We start from the raw sequence: 12792 nt of genomic DNA on the forward strand, positions 1-12792 counted from the left end.
TTGACTAGTCTCTCAAAACACGTCATGATGACGGAAGTGAGTGCTATGGGGCGATAGTCGTTTAGCTCAGTTACCTTAGCTTTCTTGGGAACAGGAACAACGGTAGGCCCTCATGAAGCATGTGGGACCAACAGACTGGGATAGAGATTGATTGAATATGTCCGTAAACACACCAGCCAGCTGGTCTGCGCATGCTCTGAGGACGCGGCTAGGGATGCCGTCTGGGCCGGCAGCCTTGCGAGACATCAATCAAAACCTCATCCCAACTGTAAAATATAGTGGATGGACCATCATGGTTTGGGGCTGCTTTGCTGCCTCAGGGCCTGGACAGCTTGCTATCATTGACAGAAAAATGAATTCCCATGTTTATCAAAACATTTTGCAGGAGAATGTAGAAGGCTATCTGTCCACCAGCTGAAGCTCAACAGAAGTTGGGTGATGCAACAGGACAACAACCCAAAACACAGAAGTAAATCAACAACAGAATGGCTTCAACAGAAGAAAATACGCATTCTGGAGTGGCCCAGTCAAAGTCCTGACCTCAACCCGATTGAGATGCTGTGGCATGACCTCGAGAGCGGTTCACACCAGACATCCCAAGAATATTGCTGAACTGAAACAGTTTTGTAAAGAGGAATGGTCCAAAATTCCTCCTGACTATTGTGCAGGTCTGATACGCAACTAAAGAAAACATTTGGTTAAGGTTATTGCTGCCAAAGGAGGGTCAACCAGTTATTAAATCCAAAGATTCACATACTTTTTTCCACCCTGCACTGTGGATGTTTACACGGTGTGTTCAATGAAGACATGAAAATGTATAATTGTTTGTGTGTTATTAGTTTTAGCAGACTGTGTTTGTCTATTGTTGTGACTTAGATGAAGATCAGATCAAATTTTATGACCAATTTATGCAGAAATCCAGGTAATTCCTAAGGGTTCACATACTTTTTCTTGCCACTGTATTTGTCTTTCAGGACCGCATTTTTAAACAAGTCAAAGAATGTGCCATGGGAGCTTGCTATAGCCCTTCATATGCTGGTTTGTACTTAGGTAAATGGGAAAATGACTTAATTTTGGATCCTTCTAAAAACAAGTTATTTGACCGGATTATATGGTGGGGATGCTATATTGATGATGTTTTCCTGTTCTGGTCTGGCTCAGAAGATTAACTTATTTCCTTCCACCAATACCTTAACAGCATTAACCCTAACATCAATCTAACTATGGAGAACAGCAAGGATAACATTCATTTTTTGGACCTTGAAATCAGTAAAAATGAGCAAGGTCATTTGGACACATCAATCTTTAGGAAGCCTACAGATGGGAATACCATTCTGAGGGCAGACAGCTTCCACCCCAAAAGGCTAAAAGAGAACATTCCATATGGCCAATTCCAAAGAGTCCGCAGAATTTGTGATCAGGGAACAGACTACAGTGTCAAATCTGCTGAATTGGAGAATCACTTCTTGAATCGGGGTTACAGAGCTCAGGTCCTGAAAGATGCAGGTATAAGGGCCGGAACACTTGTGATGCACCAGAGAGAGTGTACTTTGTTACAAAAAACAACACTGGGCCTCCTGAGTGGCGCAGCGGTCTAAGGCACTGCATCACAGTGCTAGAGGCGTCACTACAGACCCGGGTTCGATCCCGGGCTGTATCACAACCGGGCGTGATTGGGAGTCACATAGGGTGGCGCACAATTGGCCCAGCGTCGTCCGGGTTAGGGAAGGTTTGGCCGGGGGGGCTTTACTTGGCATATTGCGCTCTAGCAACTCCTTGTGGTGGGCCGGGCGCATGCAGGCTGACCCCGGTCGTCAGGTATTGTATTTGTATTTATTATGGATCCCCATTAGCTGCTGCCAAGACAGCAGCTACTCTTCCTGGTGTCCAGCAAAATTAAGGCAGTTTATAACATTTTTAAAACATTACAATACATTCACAGATTTCTGTTCATGAGGTCCAGCAAAATTGAGGAAGTTTATACAGTACTAAATCCATGTGTATATGTGTGTATAGTGTGTATGTTATTGTGTGTGTGTGTGTGTGTGTGTGTGTGCATGTGTCTGTGCCTGTTTGTGTTGATTCACAGTCCCCGCTGTTTCATAAGATGTTTTGATCTGTGTTTTTTTAAATCTAATTTTACTGATTGCAGTAACTTGATGTGGAATATAGTTCCACGTAGTCATGGCTCTATGTAGTACTGTGCGCCTCCCATAGTCTGTTCTGAACTTAGGGACCATGAAGAAACCTCTTGTGGCATGTCTTGGGTGTCCGAGCAGTGTGCCAGTAGTTTAGACAGATAGCTCGGTGTATTCAACATGTCAATACCTGTCATAAATACAAGTAGTGATGAAGTCAATCTCTCCTCCTCTTTGAGCCAGGAGAAATTGACATGCATATTATTAATATTAGCTCTCTGTGTACATACAAGGGCCAGGCGTGTGCCCTGTTCTGAGCCAATTCCAATTGCAAAAGTCCTTTTTTGTGGCACCTGACTACACGACTGAACAGCAGTCAAGATGCGACAAAACTAGGGCCTGCAGGATCTGCCTTGTTGATAGTGTTGTTAAGAAGACAGAGCAGTGCTTTATATGGACATACTTCTCCCCATCTTAGCTACTATTGTATCAAGATGAACAGTGTTTCCTCCAACACATTGGTGCGGCTGGCTTCCGGGTGAAGCCGGAGGGTGTTAAGAAGTGCGGTTTGGCCCGAAATGACTCGATCTTCGCCTCCCGAGCCCGTTGGGGAGTTGCAGCAATGAGACAAGATCGAAATTGGGGGGGGAAAAGGGGGTTAAATACCCAAAATATATTTAAAAAATGAATACAGCACTACATCCGGCGCCAACAGAGATGGCCGCCTCGCTTCGCGTTCTTAGGAAACTATGCAGTATTTTGTTTTTTTTATGCATTATTTCTTACACTGTTACCCCAGGAAATCTTAAGTCTTGTTACATTCAGCAGGGAGGAACTATTAGATATAAGAGCAATGTCAACTTACCAACATTACGACCAGGAATATGACTTTCCCAAAGCGGATCCTTTGTTGGGTCCACCACCCAGGACAATGGATCGGATCCCAGCAGGTGACCCAAAACAATGGCGTCGAAGAAGGGGCAGACGGAGCGGTCTTCTGGTCAGGCTCCGTAGACGGGCACATCGCCCACCGCTCCCGAGTATACTACTCGCCAATGTCCAGTCTCTTGACAACAAGGTAGACGAAATCCGAGCAAGGGTTACCTTCCAGAGAGACATCAGAGATTGTAATATTCTCTGTTTCACGGAAACATGGCTCACTTCGGATACGTTATCAGAGTTGGTACAGTCACCTGGTTTCTTCACGCATCGCGACGACAGAAACAAACATCTCTCTGGTAAGAAGAAGGGCGGTATGCCTTATGATTAACGAGTCGTGGTGTGATCATATCAACATACAGGAACTCAAGTCCTTTTGTTCACCTGACCTAGAATTCCTTACAATCAAATGCCGACCGCATTATCTACCAAGAAAATTCTCTTCGATTATAATCACAGTCGTGTATATCCCCCCAAGCAGACACCTCGATGGCCCTGAAAGAACTTCATTTGACTCTATGTAAACTGGAAACCACATATCCTGAAGTTGCATTTATTGTAGCTGGGGATTTTAACAAGGCTAATCTGAAAACAAGTCTCCCTAAATTTTATCAGCATATCAAATGCGCGACCCGGGCTGGCAAAATTCGGGATCATTGTTACTCTAACTTCCGCGACGCATACAAAGCCCTCCCTCGCCCTCCTTTTGGCAAATCTGACCACGACTCCATTTTGTTGCTCCCAGGCTATAGACAGAAACTAAAACAGGAAACGCCCGTGCTCAGGTCTGTTCAACACTGGTCTGACCAATCTGATTCCACGCTTCAAGATTGCTTCGATCACGTGAACTGGGATATGTTCCGGATAGCATCAGACAACAACATTGATGTATACGCTGATTTGGTGAGTGAGTTTATTAGCAAGTGCATCGGTGATGTTGTACTCACAGCAACTATTAAAACCTTCCCCAACCAGAAACTGTGGATTGATGGCAGCATTCGCAGAAAACTGAAAGCGCAAACCACTGCTTTTAATCAGGGCAAGGAGACCGGAAACATGACTGAATACAAACAGTGTAGCTATTTCCTCCGCAAGTAGAGTAACAATTCAACGGCTCAGACACGAGAGATATGTGGCAGGGTCTACAGTCAATCACGGACTACAAAAAGAAAACCAGCCCCATTGCGGACCCCGATGTCTTGCTCCCAGACAAACTAAACAACTTCCTTGCTCGCTTTGAGAACAATACAGTGCCACCGTCATGGCCCGCTACCAAAACCTGAGGGCTCTCCTTCACCGCAGCCAACGTGAGTAAAACATTTAAACGTGTTAACCCTCGCAAGGCTGCCGGCCCAGACTGCATCCCTAGCCGCGTCCTCAGAGCATGCGCAGACCAGCTGGCTGGTGTGTTTATGGACATATTCAATCAATCCCTATCCCAGTCTGCTGTTCCCACATGCTTCAATAGGGCCACCGTTGTTCCTGTTCTCAAGAAAGCTAAGGTAACTGAGCTAAATGACTATGGTCCCATAGCACTCACTTCTGTCATCTTGAAGTGCTTTGAGAGACTAGTCAAGGATCATATCACCTCCACCCTACCTGACACCCTAGACCCACTCCAATTTGCTTACCGCCTCAATAGGTCCACAGACGACGCAATCGCAATCACACTGCCCTAACCCACCCCCACAAGGGTGCGTTCTCAGCCCTCTCCTGTACTCCCTGTTCACCAACGACGGCGTGGCCATGCACGCCTCCAACTCAATAATCAAGTTTGCAGACGACACTACAGTGGTATGCTTGATTACCAACAACGACGAGATGGCCTACAGGGAGGAGGTGAGGTTCCTCGGAGTGTGGTGTCAGGAAAATAACCTCTCACCTAATGTCAACAAAACAAAGGAGATGATCGTGGACTGCAGGAAACAACAGAGGGAGCACCCCCCTATCTACATCGACGGGACAGTAGTGGAGAAGGTGGAAAGTTTTAAGTTCCTCGGCGTACCATCACGGACAAACTGAAATAGTCCACCCACACAGACAGCGTGGTGAAGAAGGCACAACAGCACCTCTTCAACCTCAGGAGGCTGAAGAAATTTGGCTTGTCACCAAAAACACTCACAAACCTTAACAGATGCACAATCGAGAGCATCCTGTCGGGCTGTATCACCGCCTGGTACCACAACTGCTCCACCCACAACCGTAAGGCTCTCCAGAGGGTAGTGAGGTCTGCACAATGCCTCACCGGGGGCAAACTACCTGCCCTCCAGGACACCTACACCACCCGATGTCACAGGAAGGCCAAAAAGATGATCAAGGACAACAACCACCCGAGCCACTGCCTGTTCTCCCCGCTATCATCCAGAAGGCGAGGTCAGTACAGGTGCATCAATGCTGGGACCGAGAGACTGAAAAACAGCTTCTATCTCAAGACCATCAGACTGTTAAACAGCCATCACTAACATTGAGTGGCTGCTGCCAACATACTGACTCAAATCTCTAGCCACTTAATAATTAAAAATTGGATGTAATAAATGTATCACTAGTCACTTTAAACAATGGCACTTTATATAATGTTTACATACCCTACATTACTCATCTCATATGTATATACTGTACTCTATACCATCTACTGCATCTTGCCTATGCCGTTCGGCCATCGCTCACCCATATATTTATATGTACATATTGTTATTAATTCCTTTACACTTGTGTGTATAAGGTAGTTGTTGTGGATTGTTAGATTACTTGTTAGATATTACTGCACGGTCGGAACTAGAAGCACAAGCATTTCGCTACACTCGTGTTAACATCTGCTAACCATGTGTATGTGACCAATAAAATTTGATCTGAAGAAGAGAAAATGAAAAGAAACACTGAAAGAATTGGGAATCATCCAAAGTGATACGCTACTACACAAAGTCTTCCCAGAGCCACCAGTCATAAGCTTATTAGAGATGTCCGACACTAAATGACAAATTAGTCCACAGCTATCTTCCTGGTGACGCTAGACCACAAACCCAGGGGCTTGTTTAAATGCAACCAGTGCAACCACTGCAGAAATATTGCACAGAAAAACAAATTTGCTGACACAGCTTCTAAAATGGTCAAGCATTTCATTAACTGCAAAACCATTCATGTCATCTACAGATTGGAATGTCCAAGTGTAAGACGTTCTACATTGGACGGACAAAGAGACGCCTTCATGACTGCTTAGCGGAACACAAGTACGCCATACAGACAGGAAATGAAGACTACCCTATGGCAAGGCACTACAAGTCTTTACACCATGGCGACCCTGCCTCCCTACAAGCTATGGGTATTGATCATGTTCCGGCCTCAATTAGAAAAGGGGACCGTCTTAAACAGTTAAACCAAAGGGAAAGTTTTGGGATTTACAAACTACAGAACACTAAGTACCCTGGTTGAAATGAAGATATGGATTTCTCACCTTTTCTGTAGGGTCGTGAGAGGTCCCTTTGCTGTCATCTAGTGGACATATTGCTCTATTGCCCTCAGCTATCTTTAGACTGTTGTGGTCCATTTTTGCTGTGCTCTAGTGTACTATAAAATAGATGGCTCTCCTATTCTTAACACTTTGCCCAGTCATATTCTAGATTAGAACTACCTTTCAAGGGGTTCTGATGCTTCTAGTCTAGATTTGAATTTTTGATAACATATCTAAAGTATTTCACTGTTCAACGTGTATAGTATTGCTTACTTGGTGTTGTCTAATGAATTCTGTAACCACTCCCTCTTCAAATCAGGGTTGATTGGAAAAAGCTGTTCAAAAGAGGACATTGTATTATCATACATGTGTACTTTCTGACGAAGGCCAGCCGAAACACTACACACCTGATTCAAATGATCAAAGCTTGACGATTAGTTGTGTAGTGATGGGGCAAAACCAAAAACGTGCACCCCTTGGGGTCCCAAGGACAGAGTTTGGGAAACCCTGGGTTTAGGGTTACAATTAGGGTTAGCGGTTAACTTAAGGGTTATGAGTTAGAGTTAGTTTCAGTTTTTTTGGGTTAAGGTTAAGAGATAGGGTTAGGTTTAGGGAAAATTGGATTTTGAATGGGAATCAATTATTTGGTCCCCACAAGGATAGTAAAACAAACGTGTGTGTGTGTGTGTGTGTGTGTGTGTGTGTGTGTGTGTGTGTGTGTGTGTGTGAGAGAGAGAGAGCGAGTTCTATGTAGCTTATCGGTACAGTTCTAAGGCAAAGTCCCTTTGATGTTATTGTTGAAAACATTTCTATCCGTTCCCAGGGGGAGAGTAGGGGCATTTCTGAGAGGCCAACTCTGAGTAACTGTCAAAACACTTCCTTTCTGTGTCACAACTAGAACAACAGTAATGGCCTAACCTACATTCACTAGGTCTCAAAGAGCTTTTCATTGTAAGCACCATTGTGTAGCACCAAACACACTGTGTTAAATGCTCTCTCTCTCTCTCTCTCTCTCTCTCTCTCACTCTCTCTCTCTCTCTCTCTCTCTCTCTCTCTCTCTCTCTCTCTCTCTCTCTCTCTCTCTCTCTCAGCTCTTCCATAGTAAAGATACAGCCCCATCTACTGTAGCCTACCTGTCAAATAGTATCCAGAGCCAGATCAGGTACCACATATCTCCAGCTGATCGCCAATCAATCAAGAACTGAGACCCGAGCGACCGTTATAACCGTTTTAAAACGGACCTTTCGGCCCATATGAGTACGGCCTGTCTGTGTTATGAGAAAGTGCTGTTGAAATGTAATTGTCTACCCACATAAGTCATGTCTTAATTAGGCTACAATCGAAATGGTATTGCCACATCCGAAAATATATTAAATAAGCGTTCTCTTTAATATGGGAAAGAGAGGAACATCTCATCCTCTATGGCATCTTTGAAGAAAGTATTACCTTGCCCTGTTATGAATGATCACGTTACGCCTGCATGGTGCCACTTATCTTTTGTTATGATGTCTTATCGCAGCAGCAGGCGGAAGCAGCAGCCAATTGGGGCACTAAAGAAAAAAGCAAAGACCATTTCCACTCCGTGACCCCAATTAGGACGCTGGGCACCACAGAATTGTCTTATCTTATCATATCACACACACAAAAGCACACACACGACACACAACACACACACACACACACACACACACACACACACACACACACACACACACACACACACACACACACACACACACACACACACACACACACACACACACACAGTGTACAACTAACCTTGTGGGGGGACACAATCCAGTCCCATTCAAAATCCTATTTTCCCTTAACCCCTAACCCGTACCTTAACCCTAACCAGAAAACATAACCTTAACCCTAACCCTAGCTCCTAATCCTAACCCTAAAACTAATCCTAGCTCCTGACCCTAACCCTAATTCTAACCATAACACTAATTCTAACCTTAACCCTTAACCTTGTTAGTTTACTATTCTTGTGGGGACTTCTGTTCCCCACAAGTATAGTTAAACCCGTCCACACAACACAGCACACACACACACACACACACACACACACACACACACACACACACACACACACACACACACACACACACACACACACACACACACACACACACACACACACACACACACACACACACACACAGAGCTGTGCATAGATCACAGAGACCGGTGTCTCTATAAGTGTCTCTATCTTCATGTGGGTAGCTGTCTATTTACAAGCTGCTGTCTGTGAAGGTGCTCACTGCTCATCTTACAGCTCCCTAGTCTAGGGTTGGCCAACCTCCAAGCTCCCAGAGAAAGCTGGGTGTGCAGGATTTGACGCCATTTTTTAAACGTCAAATTGACCACTATAATTTTGAATGGTCGTTAGCTGTCGTCATAGCAACCCCTGCTAATGTGATTGTCTTTCAGCACTGCCAGAGGAGACACAGCAGCTTGAAATGGCTGGGCTTCCGCTCTTCCAACCTCTCCCTTTCTGTCCTTTCTTTTTCTCTCTGTCTCTTTTATTCTCTCACTATCCTCCTTCTGTTTCTCCTTTTCCCTATACTCTATCCTCCCACTCTCTGTTCCCCATCCCCACACCCACCTCCTCTCTCCTCCAGGCCTAGCTCCCCTGCTGCTCTCCTAGGGAGTTGGTCTACTAATTCTAGATGCTTACCTACTGTTCAATACTGTAGATGTGACACTACACTGCAGCACTCACTCACACTCCTCCACTCTGTCTCAAATAGCTCTCTCTCTCTCTCTCTCTCTCTCTGTCCCCCTCTTCTTTTTTCACACAACATTTTCACACAGGTTCTTATAACAGGATTACAGGAGGCCCCCTCCTATCTTCTCCTGCTTATCTCTGTGTTGTTGAATGCAGCCAAGTCATTTAGCTATTTAGCTATTTATTATTAACCCTCTGCCACATGATGCAGGCACTAGCTGTTCTGGACGACTGTGTGATCTCTTGTAGCCCATTCCAGCCTTGTGTAGGTCTACAATCTTGTCCCTGACATCCTTGGAGAGCTCTTTGGTCTTGGCCATGGTGGAGAGTTTGGAATCTGATTGACTGATTGCTTCTGTGGACAGGTGTCTTTTATACAAGTAACAAGCTGAGATTAGGAGCACTCCCTTTAAGAGTGTGCTCCTGATCTCAGCTCATTACCTATATAAAAGACACCTGGGAGCCAGAAATCTTTCTGATTGAGAGGGGGTCAAATACTTATTTCCCTCATTAAAATGCAAATCAATTTATAACAGTTTTGACATGCGTTTTTTTCCGGATTTTTTTGTTGTTATTCTGTCTCTCAATGTTCAAATAAACCTACCATTAAAATTATAGACTGATCATTTCTTTGTCAGTGGGCAAACGTACAAAATCAGCAGGGGATCAAATACTTTTTTCCCTCACTGTATGTAAGAATGCTGTTCATTGACTACAGCTCAGCGTTCAACAACACAGTGCCCTCCAAGCTCATCACTACGCTCAGGACCCTTGGACTGAACACCTCCCTCTGCAACTGGATACTGGACTATCTGACGGACCACCCCCCAGGTGATGAGGGTAGGCAACAACACATCCACCACGCTGACCATCAACATAGGGGCCCTCAACCCACACAGTTGTGAAGAAGGCACGACAATACCTCTTGCCCCTCAGGAGGCTGAAAGGATTTGGAATGGGCCTTCAAAGTTCTACAGCTGCACCATTGAGAACAGCTTTGTTGGAAAAGGATCCGTTAACAAGCATTTCACTATTAGTCTATACCTGTTGTTTCAGAAGCGTGTGACAAATAAAATCTCATTTTATTTGATGACGCAGGCCTTTATGTAACTAAAAAGTCAGAAGTACAGATGATCTCACAGAGCTCAATGTATGCTCTGATCTGTGGTCATATTGTAGCAGAGAGCAGTCACGTACGTATGCACACATGCACACACAAACACACACACACACACACACACACACAAACACAGACACAGACACAGCGAGAGCAGGATGCAGAGCTGCATCTCCTCAGGGCATCCAGTCTTTGTTCTGGAAGATTCCACAGTAGATGAGCTAATAAAGCTGATGGCTGTATCTCCTACAGTCCTGACAGCAGGAATCACTAATTCACTCTTTCAGCTCTCCTCCTCCCCCAGCTCAACCCTCCAGCACAGTGTCAGTGTTAGTAGGGCATACCCAGAATTCCTCTCATGTTTTATTAAATCAGAGCAGTGAGGGGAGTGAGGGGAGAGAGGACATGCCTTCAGGACTTGTGATGCAACGGGGGTGGGGGGGTGGGGGGTGTGTGTGTGTGGGGGGGTTGACCTGCTTCTAACTATGTGTACGCGTCTGTGTGTTCCCTCCAGGAGAAGGAGTATGTGGGTTTTGCTACCCTCCCCAACCAGGTCCACAGGATGTCAGTGAAGAAGGGGTTTGACTTTACCCTCATGGTGTTAGGTAAGAGATGCATAATCACACTCGCATAGCGTATGTGCTGATTGATGCTGCTGACTGATGCTTTTGTGCGTATGTGTGTGTTGTCTGGTTTGGGAAAGTCTACTCTGGTCAACAGTCTGTTCCACACAGACCTACACAAGTAAAGGAAACTACACAGAGCATATCACCAGCCAGGTCACCCGCGATACAAGTCAGACGTACATCCATGTCTGAGGAAGTCGGCAGATGATGTGGAAACCGGCCACTAGGGGCAACATTGAGTGCTGTTACCTTTAAGTAGGTTTGGGTTTTGCGAGGGCGTTGTGGACGGGGATGTTGGATGGACATAAGCGTCGGCCTCTGATTCCAAAAGGTGCAAGTTCAAGTCAAACAATAGAAAGTTTGTTTTTGATTTTTAAAATCAAGCCTATTCCAAACCTTACCCCACATCTCAACCATATGGAGCTAATGCTTAAACTTTCAACTTTACATTAAACACATCTAAATTTGACTCACACACACAAACTCAAACATGGAAACACACACACACACACACACTCTGAACGCAGGTGTATCCCTCTCCATAGGCTTCATCCAGTAGATGTAGTATTTATGAAGGCTCTGCAGGACAAGGTGAACGTGGTTCCTCTCATCTCTAAAGCTGACCGCCTTACATTCAACGAGATCAGGAAACTCAAAGACCGGGTAAGAACAGGCAGGGTGTGTGTGTCAAGGTGAACATTGTTCCCCTGGAATGACATGAACGGACAGTGGACTGAATAATGTACTGTGTCTATAGACTGTGGTAGTAGTTTGTTCCTCACTCCTCTCCTCCTGTCCTCTCTCTCTCCAAGACCATGAGGAAATAGCTAGGTTTGGGATAAAGATGTGACTCTGATGAGGATGAGAAGGCCAAACAGAAGGGCATGGAACTCAAGGTGAGACTAAAATCGAACCGCTTACTGAATTACAGAATTTCCATTTGAGCAATGATGAGTTTATCTGAACCAACATCCCTTAATCTAAGAAAGCATCGGAAGCTAATTTTCAAAATGGATATTGTGGCAGTGCATTTGCAAAATATTACTGTAAACTGAATTGTTGGTGCATGCGTGCTGGTGTCCGTCTGTGTGTGTTGCAGGAGAGCATTCCAATATGCTGTGATCGACAGTAACATGGCGGTGGAGACCAGAGGTCAGGAAGTCCGAGGGAGACTCTATCCCCGGGGTATCGTAGAAGGTAGGTGTATGAGTGTCGCGTGTGTATGTGTGTGTGTGTTTCTACACATATTCATGTGTGTGTCTATGTGTGTCTGTGTATGAAGTTGTGTGTATGTGTGCCTGCAGTGGAGAACCAGTGTCATTGTGACTTTGTGAAGCTGAGGACCATGCTGATCAGGTCCTCAGCTTCACAAAGTCACCTGAAGGACATCTCCTGTGACTGCCACTATGAGAACTACAGGGCACCGTGCAGACAGACCATGACCAGGTAGCCACAGGCTGTGTGTGTGTGTGTGTGTGTGTGTGTGTGTGTGTGTGTGTGTGTGTGTGTGTGTGTGTGTGTGTGTGTGTGTGTGTGTGTGTGTGTGTGTGTGTGTGTGTGTGTGTGTGTGTGTCAGAGATAACCTTGCTGTTTCTCTCTACTCCAGTAAAATGAATACAGATAACCGTGTGGAGAGCCCGATCCCCATCCCGCCCTTGTCCACCCCCGACATGGAGACAGAGAAATTAATCAAGATGAAGGACGAGGGGGTAGTGAATTGTTAATTACAGTTAATTAATGACGTTCAAATGATAATTAAATGTATGTGCTAATTATATAATAGCAGGGAT

The 12792-nt window shown here is 45.1% G+C and overlaps 1 protein-coding gene across 2 annotated transcripts in view; it reads left to right on the plus strand.

Annotated features, from left to right (window-relative positions):
* The first annotated feature begins 10895 nt into the window (after positions 1-10895).
* LOC106563102 (septin-5-like) overlaps positions 10896-12792 on the plus strand; it is a 3592-nt gene continuing 1695 nt past the window's right edge. Inside the window, exons 1-6 of one of the 2 annotated variants that reach the window (XM_045690395.1) lie at positions 10896-11333; positions 11548-11665; positions 11815-11898; positions 12102-12199; positions 12307-12448; positions 12609-12711. In XM_045690395.1, coding sequence (XP_045546351.1) covers positions 11858-11898; positions 12102-12199; positions 12307-12448; positions 12609-12711 — 384 coding nt within the window. In that variant the 5' untranslated portion in view covers positions 10896-11333; positions 11548-11665; positions 11815-11857. Of the gene's footprint in view, positions 11334-11547; positions 11666-11814; positions 11899-12101; positions 12200-12306; positions 12449-12608 lie in introns of both variants that reach the window. The other variant, XR_006757760.1, reaches the window with a different exon arrangement.

This window comes from Salmo salar, chromosome ssa11 (genome assembly GCF_905237065.1).
Source record: "Salmo salar chromosome ssa11, Ssal_v3.1, whole genome shotgun sequence".
NCBI classification, from domain to species: domain Eukaryota; kingdom Metazoa; phylum Chordata; class Actinopteri; order Salmoniformes; family Salmonidae; genus Salmo; species Salmo salar.